General features: G+C 36.8%; 3 protein-coding genes, 1 long non-coding RNA gene and 1 other non-coding gene across 6 annotated transcripts; 2 read left to right on the top strand and 3 right to left on the bottom strand.

The window, feature by feature from the left end:
- Positions 1–132: 132 nt before the first annotated feature.
- LOC147288474 (transcription initiation factor IIB-like) lies at positions 133–1,410 on the bottom strand. The gene is made up of 2 exons (XM_086241016.1): positions 609–1,410; positions 133–266 (listed from the first exon to the last, which is right to left on the bottom strand). Exons 1-2 carry the CDS (start codon positions 1,408–1,410, stop codon positions 133–135), a joined length of 936 nt encoding a protein of 311 aa, XP_086097142.1.
- Positions 1,411–2,579: 1,169 nt separating this feature from the next.
- Positions 2,580–11,186, bottom strand: LOC147288473 (uncharacterized). Of its 2 annotated transcripts, XM_086240421.1 has the most exons (9): positions 10,922–11,186; positions 9,510–9,895; positions 7,445–9,289; positions 6,874–7,363; positions 4,854–6,641; positions 4,565–4,613; positions 4,212–4,459; positions 3,961–4,068; positions 2,580–3,487 (listed from the first exon to the last, which is right to left on the bottom strand). In XM_086240421.1, exons 2-9 carry the CDS (start codon positions 9,688–9,690, stop codon positions 3,256–3,258), a joined length of 4,941 nt encoding a protein of 1,646 aa, XP_086096547.1. In that variant the 5' UTR covers positions 9,691–9,895; positions 10,922–11,186; the 3' UTR covers positions 2,580–3,255. The 2 variants fall into 2 exon arrangements, with proteins under 2 accessions (XP_086096547.1, XP_086096546.1); XM_086240420.1 differs by having other exon boundaries at positions 6,874–9,289.
- Positions 11,187–12,307: 1,121 nt separating this feature from the next.
- Positions 12,308–13,360, top strand: LOC147288472 (uncharacterized). Its single transcript, XR_015121635.1, has 3 exons — positions 12,308–12,358; positions 13,000–13,077; positions 13,289–13,360. It is a non-coding gene; the product is annotated as an uncharacterized LOC147288472 (long non-coding RNA).
- A 3,889-nt stretch (positions 13,361–17,249) lies between these two features.
- Positions 17,250–17,322, top strand: TRNAA-UGC (transfer RNA alanine (anticodon UGC)). Its single transcript has one exon. It is a non-coding gene; the product is annotated as a tRNA-Ala (tRNA).
- Positions 17,323–17,434: 112 nt separating this feature from the next.
- On the bottom strand, positions 17,435–25,634 carry LOC147288470 (uncharacterized). The gene is made up of 15 exons (XM_086240285.1): positions 25,452–25,634; positions 24,879–25,030; positions 24,628–24,688; positions 22,925–24,365; positions 22,790–22,821; positions 22,167–22,299; positions 21,912–22,009; positions 21,529–21,573; positions 20,667–20,772; positions 20,096–20,222; positions 19,172–19,287; positions 18,745–18,821; positions 18,346–18,480; positions 17,979–18,047; positions 17,435–17,885 (listed from the first exon to the last, which is right to left on the bottom strand). The coding sequence occupies exons 2-15, from the start codon at positions 25,022–25,024 to the stop codon at positions 17,613–17,615; spliced, it is 2,859 nt and encodes a 952-aa protein (XP_086096411.1). The 5' UTR covers positions 25,025–25,030; positions 25,452–25,634; the 3' UTR covers positions 17,435–17,612.
- Between the last annotated feature and the right edge of the window lie 1,743 nt (positions 25,635–27,377).

Here is a 27,377-nt window from a genome sequence, read left to right as displayed (position 1 = left end):
CAAGTCAAATCATAATCCCACAATTAACAAGGAAAATCCAAATCCTAAGAAAACCCAGAACCCAGATCAATTGGGAATTGTTTATTTGCCACTGCCACAGGCTTCAATTCAATCTTTTGCACCTCCACAGCTTCAAGGGATGCAAAGTTTGTTGAGGTCCTCCAACTTGGCATACCAGTTGGGTATTATTCTTGAAGCATAGGGATAAAGATCCTTGTATGTCTTTTTAGTTGTCCCAACCGCAACATCAGCTGCCTTCGATACATCTGCAATCCACATTGATGTGATCAAATGAATGCATAATTAAGCAACATTGAATGCATGCTTAAATAATTGGGATTACCAAATTAAAGAAAACAAGACCCCCAATACTAAATTTGAACTAGTTAACCAACTTTAATTCATCCACTAATTAAGTAATATATATTGTTCTTAATTAACAAGATTAAAGAAATCATTCAAGTCAAACTGAGACAGATCAACAAAGAAATTCATCAATTGAAGATATATGGTGGAGTAATTTCTACAAAACATGCATATATACATGACATGCATATATGACTGATTAATAAGAATTAAAATTGGAGATTAGTTCAGAGTCTTCAGACCTTGAAGAGTTAACTTGTGATCATCACTTGAAAGCTGCACAATCATGTACATAACCCCTGCCAAAAGAGAGTTGGGGCTTCTCCTTACATCAATGTCTTGCTCTTCCAGTTTATTCAGGGTCTCCAGCACAGCCTTCATAGCTTGATTATTCATACCAAGCGTGGAGCAACACCGCCGCGAAAGGTCCCCGGCGTGTAAAACCTTGGTATCAACCTCTAGTACGCTCTTCAACAGTTTAATGATTCTGTTAATTTCTTTTTTGCTGGTTCCATTGACAATAGTAGAAATTTCCTTTAGGGTTCTTGGAAAACCCTTTGCTTGACAAGCAAGAAAGAGGCAAGCAGCCATTATAGCCTCGGAATTTCTTCCCCTACAAAATTTTTGATCATCCGCCTTCTTGTACAACTCTTTAGCATGATTCACTATGTTTGGAACAAGGAGTAATCTATCAGCCATTACACCAATGGATACGAACGCTTGGATGAGAGACCTATCTTGGGGCACAAGATTAGAGAACCGACCAAAATTAGATTCAAGTCCAGGACCATCATCCTTATTGGCCTTCTTGGATATAACGGTCTCAATACAACCATTGCTCAGTAAAGGATTGATGGGATCCCCAACACGTTTTGGATCTTTGGTATTAGACTCTGTGTCAGCAAAGACTCGCCACTCGTGAGTGTTGTCAATGGAGTAGGATTCGAGAACCAAACCACATTCGTAGCAGATTGTGTCACCGGTCTGGTGGTCGAAGACGATTTTGGTGCTTTTCTTGCAATCTGAACAATACACGTCTTCCATTAGTGAGGGAGAAAGAGAGAGAGAGAGGACTAGTTTTTCTTCTTGCAGTCTTATTTGAGATTTTAGGGGTATTGTTTTCTAAAGGGATTGATTAGGTTTTTATATCGTGGCCTGTGACTTGTGGAACTACTCCTATTTCTCCTAGGGTTTCTTCTTTTTAACTACAGTAATCCTAATCCTTTTTGTTTTTTCATAAAACAAAGAATCCGAACCCTTCTATGTGACTTATATTTATAGAGGAAAATTCACTTTCACAAGTCGGCAAGGAAGGACCACTTTTTGAAAGAAAAAAAAGTGACTTAATTTTTTTTTTATTTGACCGAAAAATCCCCTTTTATGTAGGAACAAAAATATAGGTGAGGACCACAAGAACAGTACACCACAGAGGAATTAAAACATTCCCAAATCTAAGTCCAGCTGCAGACATGACATGAGCATCCATGGGCTAACCAAACAGGACCAGACCAGGGTGCTTCGGGTCCCACATTGCTGCACGAGGCAAAAAGTCCCAAGACGTGGAGATGAAAAACACCTGGTCAATGTTGTCAGCAGTCATCTGTATAAGAGCTTCCTCTTATATAGAACCAGCCAACCAACCCCACAGGTATTATCATCACTTTTATGAAGAAAAAAAAAAAAGGCTTTGATGTTTTGTTTCTCGTCTTTGGAAACTTCTACTACTGCTTGGGAAAGGATTTTCTCAGCTCTCTCTCTCCCACATCACTTTCCAATCAGGAATGGATCAGATGCTGATGATGCAGACAGTATATTGTGGACACCAAGTTAGATATTATTTATTAATAACAGGAGGATCACAAACTGTCTGAACTCTGACATGTCAGTGCTGCTTTCAGTCAATTTTAATTAAAAGAATGGAACAATCCCATGAAGTACGTACTAGAATCCCTTCAATTCACACCTTTTGTTTGTCCTCTATAATAAAGCCTTTCCTTGTCTTTTACTCCATCTTGTGCTTGCCACAGCCCTTTATGACATTGGAGGGACACAGAATCAATGTCTGAAACCTTGTACTTTTCAAAGAAAGAAAACAAAAAACAAGTGGTTTTAAAGTTGCCAATGAAGCTTCGACAACCTTTTCATAGAGATCTTGTGCTCCCCAATAGAATCCGAGTCAGTTAAGGTATCAACATACATGTACACGTGACTAACGAAAAGAAATCATTAATGGCAGGCAAAGTCAGACAGAAACTTTTAATAAAACTCCCATGTTTGTGGTGGAGTCTCCAGAGTAAGCATCTGTCGGATTATAAAATTACAACCAACCAACTATAACTATACCTTTCAGAATATTATTCCATTTGCCTAACTAATTGCTTGCTCTTCAAGATCCCAACTTTCCTGTTCACCCAGCACAGCTCTATGCAGAAAATACCTGTAAAAGGACAAAAAGTAGAGGGGACCAAAAGAGAAGAGGAAAAACTACAGTGCAGTAGCTGCCAGATATTCCTGTATAAATTAGGTATGCTAAATTAAACTAATTTATGCAACAGCTTAGGGAACTGGAGATACATTCATACCAATGATCCTCCTGCTACTTCAGGTACTACCTATTGGTCCTATTCTCCTTGGAACTTCCATGAAAATATACAAAAGAGAAAAAACAATATGTACTTTCTCAAAAATGACAACAATAGGTGTTGGTTCAAAAATGAACGAGCAGCCTTAGTTACTTAGGGTTGACATCCCGCATTCCATCTTTCAATCTTCTTTCTTCAATTCCAGCATATGTCAGTAAAAAGACAGGTGCATGTGCGGGATATGGAATGCAAATATAGATGCAAAGAGAAGAGCATTCAGTTGGGGAGGTGATCAATCAATTGATAATCACAGTGAAAGACACTGTACCCCCTCCGGCAGATTCCTCGGCAGTGGCTGTCCAGTGACATATCGTTGGGGACATGCTTTCATTGGAGTTGTGACTAGGCCAGATGACGAAGAGGTTCCAGACATATCTGCTCGTGGGACATGGAACTTGGCAAACCGGTTGATGACAGAAAATCTTTCCAACTCCTGGCATTCCAGTCTCACGTCTAAAATTGATGCCGCCCTGTCTAACCTGCATCATCAAATGGATATTTCTTAAAAGAATGTTATGATATTAAAGAACTATATGGCTGACTGCATAGCTATGTAATAAAGGTATTTATTCTGAAAAAATTCTCAAGGCAGAATTCTGAAAGTATTCTATTTTGGGGATTTCTAAGGGACCCATGTAGTCCTGATACCAAAAGCACAAATTTATTTATTTGTAATAAAAACATCTCCCTCTGGCAATAGAGTAAGTAGCAGACTTCTCGTATAAACAATATAATGTGATTATACCAGAATTTATGAGTCCCCTGTAAACTTTTACCAGAGTTGCAGATTCGGTTGATAAGGGAAAGCATACTCAACTGAGCCTTAGACCAGCTGCTTAGAGTTGGTTTCAAGAAACATTTTTCTGCCATTCAACCCCCTTAAAGACTATATGACACAGTGTAGTTACCAGAACTGTCAAAGATTTCAAGAATGGAAAACTTAATGTCATACCTCAGTAAGTCATTTTCCAGCTTCTTTGACCTATTGGTGAAGTCTTCCACAACTTTTGAAAGGTACTGGTCATCAGTACTCTGAGGAACTTTGAGCTTTTCCAGAATCCTACAAAGATATTATTTCTTAGAAGGCCCAAAGCTCAAGCTATACCATTTCAAGTATGTAGTCTTTCTTTTTTGTAAAATTTAAATCAGATTACAAGTCTTTTTTTCTCACTCCCTCAACGAACCACGAAGAGCGACACTTACATGTTGCTGTTGTTCAGTGGCATACGAGTATTGTTTCTTCTGCCGCAGGTCAGGCTGCATGCATCCCCTAGTGATAATTTAGCAACAAAATAAGTCACGCTATCATAGTACAGAGCAGCATCTGCTGAGAAAATGGATGGTGGTGCAGGACCAAGCAAATGCTGCAGAAACTGTGTTGTAAAGATAAGCCTTCTCTTAGATCGAACAATCGGCTGTCCATCTTCAGTCATTTCAAACTCATCTTCAATCTGCCATTAAAAATGAAAGATATTATAACCACTTGGATCCAAATATCTAGGGCAAAGTAGAATGAATTGCATTATATCATCTGATCCATTTAACTAGAAGCTCACTTTCTCAACCAGCCGATTGGATGCCAGTGCCCAGTCTTGTTCAGCCATACTGCACAAACATATGCACTCGGAAGTTAACAAACATATATACATTCATTCATATGAGAACCAGAAAAATGAAGTAAATTAAAGAAGGAATGAGGCTAAAATAAGAGAAGATTTTGTCTTCAGCGAGCAAAAAATATTAGGGTCCGAGAAGAAAAATAAGAATATCTAATCAGGAGTTACCCATCTTCTACATGACAAAATTGAGTATATTAGCAAAGAAACGGACTATAATAGCAAATACCTGATATCTTGAACCCTTTTGGAACCTTGTGTCACTTTGTGCCATGGTCGAAGCTCAGATGTTGCAGTTTTACGTTTCTTTGGTCTCACAATAGCCATGCTTTGGTTGCTGGCATCTGAAGGCAACACATAAGGAGCTATAAACGGTTCACTAGCCACCAAATTGGCAGCTGTACTTGGCCAGACTCTGCTTCTTTGACTAGCATCAGCAGCATCTATTTGTTCCACAGAAGAATGTATGTTTAGACTCTGAGAAGGCTTCACAAGTGAGAAGTTCCCTGAAACAATCCTTGCAAACCTCGCATCATACATTGGTGGCATCTGTCCATTTCTGAAAGTCCCGTACTGCTTAAACAAGTTGGCTGCCATGTGTAGATTAGCCCGAGAAGTTTCTGCATGATTAGACATCACATTACTGCCAGTAGATTGATTCTGAGAATCACTTTCACCAAATGCAACCGTCCCTTGAGCTTGGAGAGCAGATTGAGAAGAAGTTTTTACACTCAGATCTACTCTTGCATCTGTCAAGAAACTTGGTATTTTGATATTTCCATGTGGTAATGACTTTAGATGTGATGCAGAATCCAGTCCATCATCCTTATTATGATCATACATTGACTGCTGTCCAGCCATAGCATTTACCTGTTGTACATCCAGATCCCTCCTACTTGGATCAGTCTCTAAATTTTTCATTGGCTGCACTTGGTGCATTGGTGTGTAATTTCGATGAACACCATGTGATGGTCTTAAAGCATGGCCATAAAATTCAAGATTTCTTGCAGAGGGAGCCAGGTCATTGTTGTCACCATTATGTATTCTATCAAGATCCTGCAGGTGCGATTGAGCCAACAGTGAACCAGAGGCCAAAGCACTTGGATCAGAGACATTCCTTACCCCCGTCTGTGAAGCATCAAGCATTCCAGATGACTTATATCCCCCTTCTTGAGTATTTAGATTCTCCTTTGAAGTCAATGAAGTAGTTTCCATACTATCATTCGAAGGAACTATCAAGGGAACCTTTTGAGGTTCCATGCCAGTAAGCTGTTGCTGACTTGTTTTATTTGTCCATAAACTGTGTGGCCTAACTGAAACTCCACCCTGTGTATGCATGCCTGACATAAAAGGAGACTGAGATACTGGCACAGCTTCCAGAACAGGGAATTGTTGACCACCGGGGTTGATAAAAATCTGTTGAGAAGAATCTTGAGAAAGAGAAAGGTTTGAAGGTGGATGTCTGGTAGCAGTTCCAGGTAATGTTGCCTGTGTAGACAGACCTGCTACAGGTACATTAAAGAAAGGTTGCGTTTGAAGCTGATTCCTTGGAAATGTAGGACTGGATGTAATTTCTGCAATAGAGCTTCCATGCATATAAGATGGGGGGATGCTTGATTGCCCCCCAATACTAAATTTATCATCCCAACGGGCTCTCGGTGATGATTCATGTGATTGGGGCAAAGATTGAGATGGCGACGGAGTAGCTAACCAGGTCTGATTTTTCTCTCCAGAATCAGAATCCATTTGCCTTATATTTGGATTACTTGCTGGTTGTAGCAAACCCTGAGAGGAGAAGAGAGTGTTTGAATTGGACTGTCGTTGAGATGGAGGGGACAACTTCAAAGCAAAACCTTGAGAAGCAGAAGACTGATTGTACATTTGAGCAATAGATGCTGCAAGAGTTTTTGCCTCAGTCACCTCAGATAATGGATTAAATCCAGTAGGGCCAAACTGTGCTATAGAGTTATTCTCCTTCGATTGGTCAACCTTGTTAAGAAGCTCAAGGATATTTTGACTGTTTTGGTTAAGCCATCCAAAGATTCCACGAGAACATACAAAATAGAAGAGAACAGTAGTGTATGATAAGAATAGTTTGGAACACAAAAAATAGTAAAATATGCTAAAAAATACAAAGAATAGTAAAGAATAATGATGGCTGCAGAGAAATTATACTCATTAGTATGCAAAACAATTATTAGGCATGAATCAAGAACTCCCAATCCTTCATTATCTCTTAAAAAAACTACCTTGTTTGGGCAGTGGCATGCATGCCACTAGGACCAACTGATCTGTAGACGGTAGCAGACATATCAAATGCCTTACGATCATAAGAGTTGTCTCTTTGGTAGCAATTTTGCTGCTGCTCATATGTTTCACCTTCCCTCCCATAAGAGTTTCGAATATCATGAGAGCTATTACTCATTTGGCGCTGTTTTTCTCCCATGCCCTCGTTATCCTCTTTGTTGCTAGACATAATGCGTTTCATATAATCAAGCTTATTATTATCTTGGACTTGCTGGCTGGTTTCCTGATGGACCTTATTTATGTGTGAATTTGGCACAGGAGGAAAGTTAAATATATGTGAATTTTCTCTGCTCCTCAGAGTATCCTCAGAACCAGATTGTATGTGCTCCAATTGTCCAGTTGATCTAGAAAATGAAGTTACCCTGCAATCACCATCCTTCTTCCACAGACAACCATCAGAGTTCCTTTTGTGCATGGCTTCATTAGTATCACCTGTCCAAGAATCACCCACAATGTTATGGGATCCGAAAATAGAAGCATTTCCACTAGCGGATCGAAAATGGGCATTCCTACCTTCTGGTTTACTGCCTGGTTGGCTAACAATACCATAGGAGTCTATTCTCTGCTGATGAGAATCACATTCTGAGTGATCATTTATTTGACTGGCCCATGTGTTGTCCAAATGCACAGATGGTTGAACCTGTTGACTTCTCTCCACAGATAGCTTCTGTTGAGGGTTAAGATCCAACCACTCACTAGTGTTGTTGGGAGACTTCTGAATGGATTCATGAGATTCATCCTGGTGGAGACCTTCTGTATGCTCTGTTGTGAATTGGATACCTGGCTGTTGAAAGCCAGGGAAGCTAGAATTAACACTGGAATCATTAAGCATGGGAAAAGGTTTTGAACTTAAGGAAGAGGCTCTCTGCAGGTTGTTATCAGCCCAACTTCCTTGTTGCTTCTGACTGTCCAAGATGCTTGAAGGCTGATTACCAGTTGACAATTCAGTATTTTGAAAAGTCAATCCACTCCACTCCTCCTGTAGCCCCGTATCACTACTAGAAGCTTCTGCCACAGCAGACTGCATAAGTGCGCTCCAGCTTCCACTTTGGAGAGAAGGAAATGCATTTGAATATCCTGTATGGTCAAAAGCATTTCCAAAGCCTCTAGCACCAATATCACTGCCTTTTACCAAAGAAGCATCCCAAATGTTATCATCTGTATTAAACAAAATCTTCTCTTCCATTGGATCTAGGGGAACCAAACCCTGTGAAGGGCCATGCTGCATTGTTTTTTGCTGAAAGATTCCAGGCCAGCCAACTCGATCTTGCTTTCCATTGAGTTCCTGCAGTGATGTATTTGTTTGCAAGGTATCCCCTTGATGTAGGTTCCCGAATGGAGATCCAGAATTTATACCCTGAACATTAACTTGTCCAAACACATTTTTCCCCTGAAAACCTTGTCTGGATATGGAATCCCCTTGTGGCAAGCAAACCTGGTCTGGAGAAGCAGTAGTATAATGATCACCTTCATAGGGGTTACGGAAGGCTGACTGCATAGCAGGCTTCTGTGCTTGATTGCTAGCCTTGGTCAACAAATTTTCAGAATCATGAGACATCGCCTGGAGATGGGAATACTGATTCATAGTCCCTCTTCCACTAGCAACAGGAGTACCATATAAAGATGCATCGAACTGCTGAGGAGCCAGACCCATTGAATGCAAAGTCTGACCTTGCTCTTGTGAAAAATAAACTCTATCAGATGCATTTTGTCCAGCAGGAGATCCACCACGCTGCACCCAGTTCATTAACATTTGTGGTGTATCATTAACAGGTGTTCCATTGATGAGAGGTGAAACCTGAACCCCAGAAGCCTGCTTAGTGTTTGCAGAGAACTGATTTGCTGAATTTTGTTGCCTTGCATCACCAAGCTGTTGTAGTTGCTGCTGCCTTTGAAGTTCTTGCAGTTGCTTGAACATCATGTGCTGCTGCAACAACTGCATGTCATTGTACCCAGACTGCTGCATCGAGTGAAGTTGTTGAATGCCTTGTTGTTGGCCCCTCGCAAGTTCTTGCTGCCTTCCAACAAAGTTAAGCTCAGTGGAAGCTTCAGTAATTTCAGACCTTTCTGAATTGGTTGTCAGGGTAGGACTATCACCTGATGCATTTTCTTGCTCTGATTTAAGGATAGATAAGCCTCTTGATGTAAAATTATGTGGAAAAAAAACTGTGCTCTCACCCAAAAACTCAAGTTGATTCTGCCTCGCCTGGAAATCCTGTCGTCCAAGCATATAGCCATTCGTCTGCAGATGTTGGTTTCCGGGTTGAATATTAGACAACCCAGGTCTCTGAGTCAATTGTCTATACCGTTGATCAAATGACACAGTCAAAGATTCATTTCCATGTCCTCTAAATGAATCTGCGAATACCACAACAGATACATTAGGGAATTCAAAAACATGAACTGGGTTTTTCACAATACCATGAATCAATTGTCTGGGGAGAAAAAAATATTCTTGTATTCCAAGACTTATCCGCTATTGGCGAGACAAAATGTGAACTCCAATGCAGTCATGACAATCAAGACAGAGAACTTATAAAGCAATCAAGAAAACCATGAAAAGGGAAACAACTTATACCTAATTGTTGCACATTATTCTTCAGATTGAAACTTAGAGGTTCACCAATCTCTCTTTGTTTTTCATGCCACTGATTGTAAATAAGCGCCGGCCAATTACCATCCGCAACTTGAGATTGACGGGAATAGTTCTCTGGCTCATATAATTTGTGGATCCTGCCTTCAATTTCGTTACCAGGCATTAAATTTCCAGGCACCAAATGTTCCAAGCTAGTTGCTTTTGTGGAAAATAGTTGTGATCATAAATGAGAACATTATGTATCAGACTGTATCATCGCTACAAATCTGCTTAAGGGCATTTTTTGCACGCTTAATAAGCAAATTCAAAACAAATATAATACTCCAAAATGGCACGAAATTTCCATAGCAGCATCCCTTAAAATTAACCTGCATGAAAAAAAAAAAGTTTCAGTGGACAAATGAGACTAGAAGTACTGGCAGACAATTTCCACAAAAGAACCGTGAATGAGTAAAGCTAGTAATTTAACCATGGAAACCACAACCATACAGTAACATTAGATGTCAAACTCAAGTGGGTCTCATTTATGAGTAATTATTCTGTATATCCGCAACATGATCACGTGGTTATTATGGATGAATGTTATTAATACTATACCCTACAAGTATAAACCTGTTATCCACCCATATAATAACACATGGATTGGTTACACCACGTGGCCTAATTACAGTTATACACAATAATTTTTCCTCATTCATGGAGAACCACTGCAATGGTCTGCCAACTGTAATGCACATTGACAAAGTTACAAATTCCATGCAAGCGTCAAACGACTAGTTGCATGTGTATAATTCAAGTACTTATAAAGGTAGGGGGAAAAATAAAGACAAGAAATCGAAGTAGGGACTTGGATGGCAGCTTCAAGATTCAAAATTTTCTATATTATGGTGTTGAAAGGAGCTACACGAGCAAATATTTTTGCCGAATTTTGCACTTAAGCACCGAAATTCATGAATCTCATGAGACTTGGAGAGCTAATATCACAAAATGGGAAAGGTAGCAACCAGAACCAAAAATGCAAATTTACCAAAAGCTTAAGCTAATAAATGTGAGCTCTGGGGTTTTAAGAAAACAAATCAAAGACTGAACAGAAAGCACTTAAAGACTATTTTTAAGCCATTACAGACAAATTAAAGCAAAAGCAAGGCTCAAACTCTACACCTCAAAACCCTAAAAAAACCAGCCATATGTCTACCTAACAAGCACTGGAACCTCAATTCTCCTTAAAAACCAAAAAAATCACCATAATTGAGCATTTCTAAGCTAATTTGGCTGTAATTAAGAACAGAAAACCTCAAAATTTTCAACTCTAATAGCTCATTCATAGTTCTTAAAGCACAAGGAAGCTAAAGCAAAGAAGGCCGAGCGAGCAAAAGGAGGAGTTGGGAGCTCACAGTGTGATCTAAGCCAAGAGAATTAGGGTTCTTCAAGAGCTCAAAAAGCACGGCGGCATCTTTCTCCTCTAGCTCAATTTACAGTTCTTCAAGCTCCAAAACGACGACGCAAATGGCTCTCTGTTTAAAACTATGTCTCTGGCTCTGAGCTCTCTCTCTCTAAAACTATTTTGTTCCTGTGCAGAGAAAGACTAGAAGAAGAAGAAGAAGAGTGAGAAACCGAAATTCATTTTTCGGACCAAAAGCCGAAGATAAAGCGATCCAAACAAACACTGCCCAAAAATATGTTTTTCAACCAACTCCAGAGTCTCAAAGGAAAACGCCGCCCACGGCTCGGAACCGGACCTCAGCTTCGGATGCCCGAAGCCAAAGCAGGGAATTAGAAACATTAATATACTTCTCAGTAGTTGGTATGCTCTTCTCTTATAGCCGTTGGATGAAGATATAGGGTTGATCGACGGTTGATATAGTAGGAAGACGTACGCTCTAGCAAGTGTACGTCTTTGCTCGTAGATTGAACGGAAAAAGTAGACGGGATATTCGGATACCACGCGCTTTGTACAAGCGTGCGTTGGTGCACTTTATTTTTCAGGCCACTTTTTGAGCTTTTTTATTTAAGAATTTTGTAAATATGCTTAGCATTTTTTTATTTTTGCGTGTATTTTCCCGCCGCCAGTTTAAGCAATCAAGTTAGGGGTAAGTGGGTGTGTTTAAGAGCCGAATGGGAACCAGGAAAGGATCGATGTCTACTATTCTCTAGGGTAGTAACAGAATTGGGCCAGGCTCAATGCCAGGTCCACTTATCCTATAAAAAATTATAAGATATAGTTAATATACGTCAAGTTATATAATTAATTCAACGTATAAAGATATTATTGGACGATATATTTATATAAAAAATTTGGGTTAAATACCTAATCCCAATAATTTTTTAGAAAACCAGTAAGACCATATAATTTTTAGGTTGGGCTACTAATTAATAGAGTTAATTTTCATAATAGGTCACAAACTAACAGCCTGTTCTTTTGGGCCTTATTATTGACAGATTTATCCTTTGGCCCATGTCTGATGAAAGTTGAAGTTTGTTAAAATGGTTTTGACGAAATTGCGAACTCTTTTAAATTGAGTCGTATCATTTCTCAATCTTGTTCACCAACCTTGCTATCAAATCCCAAAGAAAGACAGAGAGAGCTCCATAGTTCCATAGCTCCGTAGCTTTGTAGCTCTGCACTAAGCTATTCAATTCACGGAGCTAAGAGAGAGAGAGAGAAAGAGAGACAGATTTGGTGCAGATGCTGGAGTTGGCGTTGGGTTTCGTTCAGCGGCTCGGTGACAAACACGGTGGTGGTAATTGAGACGACTTTGATTGCGCTGGTGATTGTGGTTTTGGTGTTGGTGTGGAGGAGATCGTCAGATTGGGGAATTGGTGTTGGTTTGGTAATCTTGATCTTGAGTTTGATCTAAATTTTTTGTTCATATACTGCAATTTTAATTTGTTTTGATATATGTTGCTTATGAATTTCTTTTATTAATTTTCTTAGGGTTTGATCTTTGGATTTTGTTCTCTTTGAGTAATTTGTGTATTTCTGTTTCAAGTTTTGTATATTGTTTAATTTTGGAGTTTAGGCTTGGCTATGTTTTTTCTTTTTAATTCTTGTTTTGTATTTGATTTGATTTTTATTTCTCTTTATGTTTGTGACTGTTCCGTTGTTGTGGTTTCTGCATTAGAGTTTTAAATTTTTTGTGGAGCTCAATCACAGCTTCTATTCATGATTTTAGGCATTACTAGAAGAGTGATTTTAGCAACTACTTAATTACCTAATGTTAATGTTCGGTGATGATCATTGTTCAAAGGGCCATCAAGGTTACTTACCTAATGAACATGCTTATATACTAAAAATAAGCATGCTTGGGCCTCTAAGGACTTTTTAGTTTTCAAATCAATCCACCCTTGGGCCAATAAGGTTGCCTTTAATCAGGAAACACCATCAAGCATATTCGGATTGAACCACTAAAAGATGCATGTGGCTAACAAATTGTACTATTCCTGACATGCTTTTCAATTTGATCATTTACAGAACATGGATGAAGCACACTGCAGCCCTGGTTTGCATGCCGCAGCTGGACCTGGTCTTGCAGAAGAATGTGCAGCACTGGTATTCTAATTATTGATTGTTTTTTAGCTATTTTATATTGAAATATATATATTTTTTATACTCAGTTGCAGTAGAATGTTGTCTTCAGACACTGGTCATACAATCCTTGATACTTGAAATATGTCTTTTTTTAAAGCTTTCTCACTGGTGTTCTGTTTAAATTAATTAATATCAGACTCAACTGATTTGGTATACCTTTGTTTCTTGACAGGGTGGATGCCGAACAGGGATGGCAAAGGTTACTAAGGCGTATGACCTTCCAGCTAGGTGGGTATATTGGTACACTTTTCGTATATATATATATAGACAAAGGAAGCTGAAATCTATGTAGTATTATATCAGAAAGCTCATTTATGCACCCAAGCACTCTTAATGTATGTTTCTACTGGCTGGAATTAAGAGACATTGTTAGTTTGTAGGATATGTTGATTATTATTAGCTTTTGTCTGTTCTTAATTTCATTAGTTGAGGTTATAGAAACTTTTTTTGGCATTCTGTTTTGGCTGCTAGAATACATTTTAAAGATAAATCCTTTGATCTGGATCTTGAATATGTCAATTTGTGTTTATTCTGCATAAGGCTTGTTTTCATAAGCATGTTTTAGTGAGCTAGCTTAATTTATGTGTTGCATATTATGCTCTAGCATCCTATAAGAAAAGACTTGATCAAGGATCCAACATCAATATAGCAGCTAGAACTATGGCACTTGCACAAATTGCTGTTAAATTAGTGATGGGGTCATCAATCACACGGTTTCATTACATTACATTTTATATGAAATTCATCCATTGAAGCTAGCTTAAGCAGGATTCTGCAACATATGGCTGCGTAAAATTGATATTCCACAAGTAAAACTCAAAGATTCAATAAACTCAAAGCTGAAAGTAGGTATGTGTAAACATCAGTAGCTTCATAATATGATGCATTCCCCTGTTTATGTTAGTATTATATGGTTTTCATGCATTCCCCTGTTTATGTTTATATTATGCTAAACATTAAGGTGTTTTATGTTAAATTTATTTTTTTGAATCTCAGTCACAACTTCAAATTTTGTTAATTGGTTGTTATATGAGTTTTGGGGGTGGTTTATGTGCACTTTCTATAGTTTTCATGTTGGAATTTAGGACATTAGGGTCTATCTTTTGAGAACCTAAACTTATCTCTTTCAATATCAGTCACACTTTAGATTTAGTTATGACTGTATGACAGTCACAATTTCAGATGCAGTTGTGACTACCAAACAGTCACAACTAAATTGTGACAGTCACAGTTAATTTTTTATTATTTTTAGGTGTTCTGTTTTAATCCGTTTGATTTTTTATTTTTTCTATTTGAATCCTTTGTGTGTGAATTGGAAGCCAAATGCATGACTCTTTATTCATATGTAATTGCAGATTTCTTAAAAAAACTCTCTCTTATTATAGTAGTCCTTCTAATGATTTTGTTTTTGTTTAATTTAGGGATATAGGGTTGGGTTATGAAGTTGGTTAGTGGTACCAAGCACTCGGCAGTGACTTTTTTATAACAACTGAGCATTTCTTCCAGCGCTCGGCTCTAGTTCCTCCGTCTATTTGAATGGTACATCAAAAAAAAATTAGGCTGAAGTTGTCTTTAAGAATAGGCTGCCTTTCTACCTTAAAGTTAGTCACAGCTAAATCTAAAGTTGTGACGAAACAGTCACAACTTAGATTTAAGATGGTATCTTCTAAATGGAAGCAAAGATAGAGATGAATGTCAAATTATTTCTGTTTAATAGTCACAGGTTTAATTTCCTCCTTAAGAGGGTATATATTTAATGCAAATTTCCTTTTTATGTTAGCTTTTATGTTAATTAAACATGTAAGTGTTTTATGTTAAACTTATTTTTTTATGAATATCATTCACAACTTCAAATTTTGTTAATTCGTTGTTATATGAATTTTGGGGGTGCTTTAGGTGCATTGTCTTTAGTTTTCATGTTAGAGTTTAGGGATTTTTTAGTTATGAATATCATTCGATCACAACTAAATCAGTCACACTTTAGATTTAGTTGTGAGATAGTAACATCTTAAATCGGTCACAATTAAATCTAAAGACAGTCACAACTTAATTGTGATAGTCACAACTTTAGATTAGTTGTGACTAATTGGATTAATTATTTTTTTAAAAAATATACAATAGTATAGTATAAATTTGGTTAAAGCAATACTTTTGCATAGTAGTTAACTTACTGTAATGATGGGAGATATTTCATTCCTCTTGAATGAGAGGGGTTCGAATCCCCTCCATGTTAAATGTTAATTTAATTTTTTGTGTAATGAGTAGAGCTTGGCCGGAGTTCGGCCGGAGGACAGTGGCCAGAGGTCGGCTGGAAAACAGTGGCCGGAGGTCATTCATGTTGTTGATGAGGGAAGGGTAGATTTGTACTTTTCACAATGGCATAGCAAGTAAATATAGAACTGTTGAAGGCTTTTTAATTTCATTAAGGTTTGACTATTCAACTAGTATCTAATCTAAAATGGTATTTAATTTTGGTAACTAAACCAAAAAGTTATTAAAGTTTAGTAGTTAAAATCAATGGACCTATATTTATATTAGCAATTAATCTAATACATAGACTGGTTATACCACATATCAATATATCGGTTATACATAATAATTTTTCTTATCTTACCTAACTTTCCAAGCCAAATAGTGAACTAATATTTTTTGACTCTTTGAACATTTTTTAGACCAAAACATGCTTTTAGTCACTCGACCCAATTTCTTTCTTTCACTGTCTCTCGATCTCTCTCTTCTAATCTCACATTCAAAAATCTAGATCTAGGTCTTCTTCTTCATGGCTAGCCCAACTTGTTCCTCTGTCCTTTCTCAACCTATCTCTCATCCCAGTTTCTTTCTCTCACCCCAACTAAGATCTGACTTGTAGATCTAGGAAACCATCCATTCGATTCCAAGCTCGCAGCCCAACCTTTCGATTCCAAGCTTGCAGCCCAACCCTTCGATGTCAAGCTTTCACTCCAACCTCCGATCAGAGTTGCAATCCACCAAGGAATCATGGTGGTAGCCATTTCTAGTTATGACATATTTTTGTTGGTTTTAATGTGCTCAGTGGTAGACTCGACAAGAAGTAGATCTTAAAGCTCTTCCCTTATATTAATAGGGTTTCTCTCACATATCCATATATTAATGGATTTCTCTCTTTGAAGAGACAATTTGTAATCGCATCATTTTTTTCTTTTAGAAACTTTTGTTATATTGATGTGAAAATTCAACACAATGAAATAACTTTTTGCTTTGCTTTTGCTATGAGATTTTAATCGTGTTAAATTTGGAGATCTGAATTTTTTGTTTGTGTTTATTTTCAAAGCTCAATATCAATGAAACCCAAATTCATATCTAAAATTTTGATGGTCAACATATGGTCGACAAATAATTGCCATTTAGGTGGTGCTACATCCACTTTATATGGCGATATAATGGTGTTGCAATCAATTTATTATGTTTTTTTAAATTATTAAATTTATTTTTTTTTGTCAACAAAGTGTTGTGATGTGGATATATGGGGACTAAAAAAGTGTTTTAGTCCAAAAAATGTCTAAAGAACAAAAAATTAATTAATTTTGGAGGTGAGAGTTAAAAAAGTAATTCTAGTATTAAAATAGGTTATTTGACAATATTTCCAAATGTAAATGTAAAGGGGAAGATTCCAATTCTGACATTGGTATTGGGTAAAAAACTCATTACCACTGAAGGTTTGTGATTGAGCTCAAGTTTTGGGTTTAGTATCCCTAGTTCTTCATTAATTGAAATGTTTCTAATTATGAGCACAAATTAATTTACCCAATACGAAAAATTATTTTGATTTTTGAAGCTAAACTAATTTCTCAAACTTTACTTGTATAGTTGTATGTTAGCTATTTTCTTGTGATTTATTTTTTGTTGATAGGAAATTAGGAATAAAGAATGCAATTAATATATTAGTATATTAATTGTGCTGTGACCGGTATCACCTACTGCAGATTTTGCTTTGACTTCGGTATTTGTGCTAAGACTTTGACTCAAGTCGTCGTCGCATCTATATCACATAAGATGATAAGAGTCGGTGGGTGCAGCCGTACATATATAAATTACCCGTGAGAAATTTAGACTCTAGTTAAGTATGCTAATTTAGCAGCAGAGATCAATTAATTGGGGATGTAGCTCAAATGGTAGAGCGCTCGCTTTGCATGCGAGAGGTACAGGGTTCGATCCCCTGCATCTCCATTTGAATTAACTTTTTGGTTTTTGGGTTTTTTCATTTAGTTTTGCACTTTTGCATAGCCCACAAACTTCATGAAGAAAACAGACAGGAAATATGTGCAGGAACCGTCGAACTGATTTTACACACCATCTCTTCTGGCATGCTTGTTTATTTACATGGAAAAATGCTTTAGAATAGTTCTTTTGCCTTCTATTTCAGTATTCCTCATGCAAAAGAAAACAAAAGAAAGTTATAATTAGTACTTTTAATTAGGTGTTAATGTCATACAAGTATCTCATTTGAATCGATCAGATTATTGTCGTAACCACAACTTATAATCTGATCCTTTATCAACAAACGTCTGCCAGCTGCCCTCCAAATTATTTTCCTTTGAGGGATTCCAATCAAATTGACCAAGTTTCATTACTAGTGTATCACCTATCTGTGCAACATAACCTTCATTATTTGCATGGTATATCTTCACTGCGCTCCGGCAATGGATCCCAGCCCTTCTCCGAGCTTCGATGAGCTCAGTTATTATTTCGTGAAGACCAAAGTCATATAAATGGTCATAAAAAATTGTCGGCTGCAAGAATATAAAGATTGCAAAGTTAAATAGCTGTTATTCATCCAAAAAAAGATAAAAAGTCCAAAGGCAATTGGGTTATCGAGAACTCACTGTTCCAGGATGTGTTAAAATGTACGCATATCCCTGTGTAAGCTTTTCTCGTGGAAATGGCCAATGACCCTGAAATGAGATAGAAAAGTTAGAAAGTTCATCCATTAAATCCTGACTTATTGGTAGATAAAAGCTCAGGTTTAACAAGAAAAGATTTAACCGATGGAGTCTACCGGTTAATCCCTCACTGTCAATGACCAAAACAAGGATTGAAAACAGTAACCAGCTTCTTGTGCCTCAGTAATGGTATTATGATATCATATTTGCGTTCAGTGCCTGTGTGTGTGTGCATGCAAGTCTGAGTGTGTGTGCATGCATGCAAGTCTCTGTGTGTGTGCGTGACACAGAGAGAGAGAGAGAGAGAGACCTGTGTCGATCCTGTGTCATGGTTCTCCAAAAATGTGACAGCACGCGAGGGCCACCAACCCAAAACTCCAGTTGGTTGACCCAGAGGATCTATTAACCTCCAATATTGGTTATGAAGAGCAGAGTGGAGTATTCCCTGCAAAAGTGCAATACTAAGTATGTATTCAGATAAGATATATTTTCGGTTTGAAACCTTCTTTTTAAGAAAGACTCTAAGTTTTGTCAAGCAAAATCCATTTTCATTTTTCCCCTTGGTCTGAGTTTCTTCTGGTGCATTTTTTATGAATGATAAACTGTTTATTCCAATTCAGTTTTTTTTCTTAACTCTTTTTTTTAATCTTAACCTTATGTATGTGCAAGTAGTCAACTAAAACAAGATTTAGCGGATACAGTCTAGTACCTTTGTTGTGACATCAAATGCCGAGGAAGTACCACCTGTGGCATTGATCCAATTAACTATTCGTTGCCGATGAGCATCTACAAAAATAGACAAGTATATGATAAGCAAAACAGAAAATATTTCTTTGTTCCTGGCAATGAAGGAGCTTTATTAATTTAAAGGGGCGTCCAATAGTTTTATAGAGGGCAAGGTAATGAATGAATTGACACACAGCAGTTATGAATTGACCATTATTAATTTTATGATTTGGCTTGAAAAATGAACTATTGAGCAGATTTAGAATGCAGAAGTGTGGGTGTTTCACCATTGACCAATGATAGTTATGAATGTCCCTAAAAGATGGAACTATAGTTTGCTTTCAACCCCCAATCATACAAATACAACAAAAAAAAATTACAAACTCAATCCACAGTCCACAAGTTCTTACCTTGATTGTAACACAAATTCCCATTTTCATAAGCTAAACTGTCCCAATATTCTCCAATAGCAAATGCGGGAGTCGAAGCTTCAATATATTCTTTTACAAAGGTGCCAGAGAAGCCTCTGTGAACAACACAAAAAGAGTTTAATTGTGCACTATGGATTAAAATATAATAACAATAATAAAATAAAAAAAATCTGAATGCATAAGAGCATTCAGAAGTTCTCAAACATATAGAACTTTCGATCAAATTAATGTACAGTTGACAGAAGACATTGGCATACCTTCACAGTTGCGCTGGTCTAAACATGAAATTGACATGTGACTATAAAATTACATTGCATTTTCACTCAGAATAGGTTTGATATGAAAACTTTGAGTTAAGATGGGGAAATGTTATATAATGCTCTTTGACTCTTTTATCTTGTCTTCTTTTCCTTTGGTCCCAGAATCATAGTTAACTTTTCTATCTCCAAAGTTGAAGTGAAAATCACCATGATGCTAGAATACACTGAGTTTTAAAGCATTTACAAATTTTGGGATAGTCTGCTGATGCAGTAGCCACATCATGGAAGCATCTAGAATTCCATAAGATACCAGAAAATTTCAAATAATGGATAGAAGCGTGTCTGTAAATTACTAAAATACCAATTGAGCTCACGAATTACTAGCATTTAAATCAACAAACCACTACTCCTATATCATAACGGCGCAGTAAACTCCACACAGACAGAATCTGCATTCTTTTCCTCAAGTTTATATACCAAATATCCTACTTGGAATTTGAATACATATAAGTCAAAACAAAAAAACAACTTCAGCCGAAAAAAGAAAGAAATATTTGTTAGAAACTGAAATAAGACAAACACCTTGGACCTTTGGCCCCATTCCAAACCAAAAAAGAAAAGAAGAAGAGGAAAATGCCTTCACCTTACGAAGTCAAGGCGCCATCCATCATAACCAATATCATTCCGAAGCCAATTTAACCACTCCTTTATATCTTTTCTTACGAAGTCCTTTGAATGATCAATATTGGGCGCTGCATGGAATATATCCCCTACACATAGCATTAACAGCAGACGAGTATCGGGGTAAGCTTAAATTTACCAATTTGACAGCCTCTAAGACTAGCATATACTTGTAGTCTTCATGAGATTGTCATATTATCTCACTAATCTTATTCCAACACTCACACACTGATCATGGAAGGTAAATAGCATGTTGAGGTCAAGTAGGAACCATGTTAGCTAAACTAAGTACATTAAATCAAAATAATCAAGAGATGAAGTGAAGCTCATAGAGAGATCATGTCTCACAGACTAGCACCCTTTCCATTTTAATCTTAAAGCCAATTGGAGGGAGTCCTGACAAACTCAAAATTATGATCCATCCAAAGGATAAAAATTGTACAGTACAAAATTAAATTCATTAATGAAGAACATTAGGGAAAAAAAAAAATCTTTCTGCACTTAACCCAACAAATAAGGAAAAAATAAAGTACCACTTGAAGGATTTCCGTGGCCTTGAAAATTTGGATCATCACAAACAATTGCTTCAGGCCCCCAAGCAAGCTTCCCACCGAAAATGTTCCAAACACCGTTTGGACTCTGAAATCAACAAGAATGTCAATTTCATCAAGAGAATAACAGCAGCATTCATTATAAAGTCATCTCCCAAAGAAATTTGCATACCCTGAGTTTATACTAAAGTGGTCTCAAACATAGCATGCAAGGTCCATCTGACTGGTGTCATAGTTGTATGTTCATTACAGTGTCGCTGATATATACATAGTAGTCCAGTTTTTTGCATGATATGATATAAAGTGGATGTAAAGAACCAGATTTTATACGAAATGGCCTCTAAAAATTAATATGAAAAGAGTTCATATAGGGAGAATATATTATGCAATGGCTAAAGAATGATGGTTCTGATAAACAAAGTGCAATGCTAAGTTGTTAAATCTTATATCTTGTTGAACCTAATTGCCAATTTGAGAGCTGAGGCTAAATAAAATCCATATGAGAATGAAGAAAATGGGAAAAGGAAGAATATTAAAATTTACAAGACACATTTCAACCACCTTAAAATAAAATATTCAGTTTAAATTTCATTTTTAATGCCTCCTCAAAGGCCAAATGAAGCATCATTATTTTAGACTTAAAGATCCCAAAAAAGTTATTGTTCCCAGCTATTAGCTTCAGTGTACAAAGTTAATAATAGTTGAACAACTAACCATGTTGTAAAAGATATCATTCCTGTTTCAAGTTTGCAACATGAACCAATAAAAAGGTGTTTCGGGATGATTGTACAAACTACCATGAAGTTTAAAAAATAATCAATGAAAAAGGAAATCAAGAGTTTACCTGTTTATGGGCACATCGATGATTTAGGACAACATCTCCCAAGGCCTGTGTTCACAGGAAACACATCTTACTAATCCAACATGAATATTCACACATGATAATCAAACAAAAAAGAAACCAAGAAGATATCTGTATAACATATGCATAGCATTATTCAGAACTGGGAGTTTACAGTATTGGACCCTATCATCTGACTTTTCAGAAAAATTTCTTTCTATGAGCCTATAACCAACCAAGTGCATTTTCTCAACAATTTTTCACTTTCCATGAAAAATAGAACAAGGAAAGGGAAAATTCTCATCAACCAGAAACCCATTAAATTGCTCAACAATTGACCTTCAATACCTAAGGTTAAACCATTCAAATTAAAATCACATAAATACCAGAAGATCATGAGAATGCATTTCCTCAATGCAGTGTTTAAGTTCTTCCACAGAACCATATGCTGAGTTCAAATTGTAGAGGTCAGAAGGCATATAACCTGCATGTCATTTCATATTGGTTACAAATGCTGTACACAATTATTGAAAGATCCCCAAACTTAATGATGTCCTAATGCTACTAAGCATACAAAGCAGGTACATACACACACAAAAACGCTAGAAGGAAGTAGAAAAATGGACACGGAGGAGATGAACCTTGAGGAGCAACAGATTCCGTTGGTGGTGGTAACCACACTGCCGTTACCCCAGTTTTGGATAAATCAGCAGCTTTAGGAGCTAAGTCCAGGTACCACTGCTTTCTCCAGCTTTCCCAATTGAAAGCTTGGAACTTCAAAAGAAAAAGAATAAGATTCAGCATAGGTAACAGTCTATGAATTGCATTTTTGTTTCCTGTTAATTTATCAAAGATAACATGTAGTAGATCATAATTACAAGAGAGAGAGAGAGAGGACTAGACATATTTTGGTCCAAGTAAAATTGACACTCTAGTCATATCAGCATCAAATAATCATGGCATCTTCATCATACTTAAGAAACAACAATTTTAGACAATTTGACGTATAGGTATTTTCATTCAAAATTATGATTCTGGTAATTGTTAGGGTTAAATGAGCATATGGCAAGAGAAAAATCCTAAGAGTATCCTCCTGAAGCCTCCAGAAACTGGGAAAATCATAAGTGGACAAATTGAGAATATACATTTTGTAATAGTACTGCTGTAGACCTAAGCAAGTTCAAAGAAAGTCTTGCATAACCAATCTTTACTAAGATTAGAATGACATATTGGTATTTCAATCAATGGGTATCAAGATACATACCACAATCTCACGTCCTGTTCCAGTTCCTGGCTCTGCATTGAAGTCAATGAACAATTACAAGTCAGAAACAGGCCCTGTTAACACATGCTTTCTCAGTAACATAAAACAAAATTTTGAGAATACTAGCAAACTAACCAATTTTTGTTTGTTCTGGGATCGGCAATATTACAGTCTTCCGTTTCAGTTTTTCTTTCACATGCTCAATAAGTCTATCGCCCTCCTTTGGCTTTTCCTGTGCTATAGACCATACTTCATTAAGTTTGGGCAAGTCCAAGGATCTGAACTTTGAACTCAAGGCTTCAGCTACATCAATCTTTTTTGGTGGAAACTTGGGACGGATAGTACGAATCCTCCTTGCCATCCACTGAGGTATCTCTCTACGAGGACCATCACTTAAAAGTTTCCATTTCTGTGAATCATCCTGTGTCAAAAGGTCTATCCGTCCACCATTAAGAACATAAATGGAATCTTCATCCCCTTCACCAAGCTGCCTTTCCTTCAATAATAATGACTCTGCCATTTCTGCTCTCTGTCTCCACATCTTTGTAGTAGCTTCAGATGCCTTCAATGATCTTTGCAGTGCTTCACATCTTCTCAAGTAGGCATCATCTTTTGAATGTGCCATTTCTTTGGCAGCTCCAATAGCATCCCTAATGCTTTGCAACTCAGCCTTGAAAGCCTCCAAAGCATCCTTCTTTCTCTCTGATGCACTTTCCTTTATTTTCTCCATCAGTGACATAACTTCCTCCTCCTTCTGGAGACTCATTTTCCTACTTGACTCCTGAAATTCAAGCAATGCTTTCTCAGCATCATTAGCTCGGATCTCAAATGCATTTGCATGTGCATGGGCCTTTTCCAAGTCCAACTTCAACCTATCAACGTCACTTCTTGTACGCAATAACTGAGATTCTAAATCATTTACAGCACCCTGTAACATAATATTTTTTGACTGGAGGGAAGCAAGCTCATCAAGTGGTTTCATACCATCAGTAAATTCTGATACAGCTTTTGCTGCATGGCCACCAGCTTTTTCTGCCACATTCAGGGCCTTCTCTATGGCGTATTTTGATTGTTCCACTATTGACAATATAGTACCTTCAGTCACATCCCTAATTTGTTTTTCTACCTGATAAGCTGCATCAGCAGCTGTAGTTTCTGCAGCTGAAACCCTCAACTGGGCATCTTCTAGTATGTGAGATGTGGCCTGCTGGAAAGCAATTTCTGCTAACTTTTCTACTTGTACTGCAAGTTCAACAGAATCTTGTTTCGCAAGGACCAACTTAGATTCCAAGCTGAACTTCTCTTCAACTGATTCCTGCAGCTTCTGATGGAACAGAGACTTGGCTTCCTCAAATTCTGCAGTAGCCACTTCCTTCTCATGCAATATGGTAGCAATATATTCATGTTGTTTTTCCTCAGAACAGACCAACTGTTCAAGCAATTGATCTCTCTCTTTCTCAATGGCTTCTTGTCTAGCTTGGGCCTCAGAAAGAGCTTTTCTAGCTGCCATTAATACATCTTCTTCTGCATTCAGCGCATTGTCAACCACATCTGTAAAAGTGTCACTGGAATCATCCTGTCATAGAAATCAAAAGCCATAAGTCACATGCCTCCACTTTTTGGCACTTACCCCATCGTTAAACCTCAGCCATTTCCATTATCCTTATTATGGAATTTCAACTTTTCCTTTTCTTTTTAGAGGTTATCATCTTTTCAGTGGATCATTTGATAAGTTAAATTCTATATCCAAAAATACCAATAAAAGCTGTGATTACCATGTAGAGAAGCATATCATTCTTTTAGCATGAAGAGATAGATACTTGTAAAAATATGCATACCATGCTTGAAAAAACACTTGTTCTTGATTTACATAACCAATGCTCTGGGCAGAAAAGGTTCCTGCAAGAATTTCATTCTGGTCACGATGAAAAACTCAAATTTCAAATAACAGGCAACAATTTCCACCACATACAAAAAAATACAACAAAAAGTTACCAAACAATATCATTGATTACAACTAAAAGTTACCAAAAAATGTATAAATGATATTAGAAATTCACATGAGCATCAGTCAAGAGATATTACACACTTTTTCCTATTTGAAGTAGTTCTGAAGACAAGAGGACGCCGCCCCAGTCGAAAATTTCTATCATATTTACAACGTGCACCTAAATATGCAACGGGACAATGGGGAATAATCCCAAGGGCCATGTCAGGCAGTGAAATGGTGCCCATCTCTTCCTGTAAAAAAATCAGAATTTTGATTAATAATATGATATTAGGCACACACAAAAAGAAAATAACATAAAAAAATGAGTTTCTTCCAACAAGAACCAAATTTCATAATTCAAGTTCCACAATATTTCAATTAGAAATATAACTTCAAGAATTCAAACAAGATGAACCCAGAAATCTAAACCCATCAAACAAAAGAGTATCTGCAAACATACATGCATGCATAAACTAACGATCACATGGCACTTTACAGAAATGCGTTCTCATCAAACACTTGATAAGCTTATTTGTACCATTTTCTCTGAGATTCCTAAAAGTTCCAAATAAATTACACACAGAAATATATATATATATATATGCATATATTATGTAAGAGTCAGTGAAGCTGGTCATCTGAAGAAGAAAAATAAAAATGTAGATTTCGGACCTGATGATGCAAATGTTGAAGTTAATCTGAAACAAGGTGAAGAGACCCCATGATTTAGATTCTTCGCGAGTCTTGAAAGAAAGAAAAAATGTGGGAATTCTGTTGGCATGTATTGAATGCGAGACAGAGCAGAGAAATCGGAGATGTAATGGCGCGGGGAGTGAGGCATTTAACTGCCGAGAAAGTGGCAATGGAAAACGCCTTTCAGTGACAAGAAGCTGGGGACATCAAATATTTGACCGTACTTTTGATCACTTCATTGCCCCTAATAATTTTAATGACTTAATTGCCCCTCATTATATTCACTCTTAATCATGAATTTTGAATCCTGCAAAATGAAAATCATGATTTTGAGCCATTATTTTCTACCAACTAGCTTGTATTTCTCTTCCAATGTTAAAAGACATCTCAAATTCAAACTTGAAGAATAAAAGAAAAAATTGTTTTTCTAATTAAATAAGAACTTAGTGAAAATTAATGCCTGATAAAATATTTTGTAGCTATCATATTATGAATTCACTTAAATTTTAACAAGGGGGTATATTGAATTAGAATTTTATTGTATAGAATATAAATATCTATAATTATACACATCATATTATAATTTTGAATAAATTTATAATATCACATCAATACATCACGTAAATACGTAGTAATAATACACACATAACAATTCCTTTCAATTAGAACCAGGGAGTTAAATTTCTTTTTTTTGGGGTATGAAAATTTTAATATTAGTTCATAAATTTTTCGATAATATTTTACTAAAATTATCAAATTTCTCGAAATTTCGCTCAGAAAAACAAACTCATTTTTCTGTTTGTCTTCCCCTTGCTGGCAGTTACAATCCATTTGTTGGCTAGCAAAGAAATACTCATTGAAACACATTCCTTATTATTTATTAATGGCAGTTCCGTAATTTTAGAATGGCACTTCAGTCATTTTAATGGTTCACACTCACGGGGGTTGTCACAAACTCACACACGGGCCTACTTGTAAAAAGGGAACTCACTTTTCCCAAATCTGACTCTTCGCAAAGAAAGAGAGAGCCTACGAGAAAGGAAAGATTACAGCCAAAAGGCTTGATAAGTACTTTAGCGATCGTTTAGTATCCAATAATCTGATCCGTGGCTGTCATTTTACGATCTTAATAATAATAAAAAATAATTTCAATTTAAACACATAACTATATATATTATTTCAAATAAAATTTACGAATTTTTAAAAATTTCAAATATACACCTGATTTATTATGTAAATTGAAAAATGAAATTTCGTCCATTAATTTATTAAAAAATCAGTTAAATGTCAGCTTGGTTTTTGCTAACGGGGATTAATTGGCGACGTGACACTAACTCAACATACATTTCCCGCCAAATGAGCAACACATGTCCACTTGACACAGACCCACACACCTATAACCTCTTTCTCGCTCGTCGAACACTCTCCTGACCATTTAGTCTCCAAAAAAATCACGTTTTCTCCCAAATTCGAATATAAATCTCTCACTTGTATTCAACGAGCGAGAAAGAGATGATGAGTTTGTGGACCCGTATTAGGGGTTAGGTGGACCTGTGTCACTCATTTGGCTGGAAATGAGCGACACGGGTCCACCTAACCCCTGACACGGGCCCACAAACTCTCTTTTTATTATTATTAAATTGTGGGATCGTGTCGCTCATTTAGCGGAAAATGTTTACTGAGATAGCGCCACGTCGCCAAGTAATCTCGGTCAGCAAAAACCAAGCTATTATTTAACTGATCTCTCAACGAATCAATGGACAGAAATTCATTTTTTAATTTAGATAATAGATCAGGTGTATATTTGAAATATTTTAAAATTCATGGACCCCGTTGAAATAGCTTATATAGTTATGTGTCTAAATTGAATTTATGCCTAATAATAATAATAATTTTAAGTTTTTA

The sequence above is a fragment of the Dryas octopetala genome, chromosome 4 (assembly GCF_963921425.1).
Source record: "Dryas octopetala chromosome 4, drDryOcto1.1, whole genome shotgun sequence".
NCBI classification, from domain to species: Eukaryota; Viridiplantae; Streptophyta; class Magnoliopsida; order Rosales; family Rosaceae; genus Dryas; species Dryas octopetala.
This window is presented reverse-complemented; position numbering and strand designations above follow the sequence as displayed.

What these genes read in the sequence shown, in the direction of transcription:
- LOC147288470 (XM_086240285.1), bottom strand. Translation starts at nt 25,024, where the DNA reads ATGGGCACCATTTCACTGCCTGACATGGCCCTTGGGATTATTCCCCAT. An exon ending in ACTACTTCAAATAGGAAAAA is followed by an intron (nt 24,689 to 24,878) that starts GTGTGTAATATC and finishes AAATTCTTGCAG; the next exon opens with GAACCTTTTCTGCCCAGAGC. An exon ending in TTTTAACACATCCTGGAACA is followed by an intron (nt 17,886 to 17,978) that starts GTGAGTTCTCGA and finishes ATATTCTTGCAG; the next exon opens with CCGACAATTTTTTATGACCA.
- LOC147288474 (XM_086241016.1), bottom strand. Translation starts at nt 1,410, where the DNA reads ATGGAAGACGTGTATTGTTCAGATTGCAAGAAAAGCACCAAAATCGTC. An exon ending in TCACAAGTTAACTCTTCAAG is followed by an intron (nt 267 to 608) that starts GTCTGAAGACTC and finishes TGTGGATTGCAG; the next exon opens with ATGTATCGAAGGCAGCTGAT.
- LOC147288473 (XM_086240420.1), bottom strand. Translation starts at nt 9,690, where the DNA reads ATGCCTGGTAACGAAATTGAAGGCAGGATCCACAAATTATATGAGCCA. An exon ending in GAATAATGTGCAACAATTAG is followed by an intron (nt 9,290 to 9,509) that starts GTATAAGTTGTT and finishes TGGTATTCGCAG; the next exon opens with ATTCATTTAGAGGACATGGA. An exon ending in AAAAGGGTTCAAGATATCAG is followed by an intron (nt 4,614 to 4,853) that starts GTATTTGCTATT and finishes ATGTTTGTGCAG; the next exon opens with TATGGCTGAACAAGACTGGG.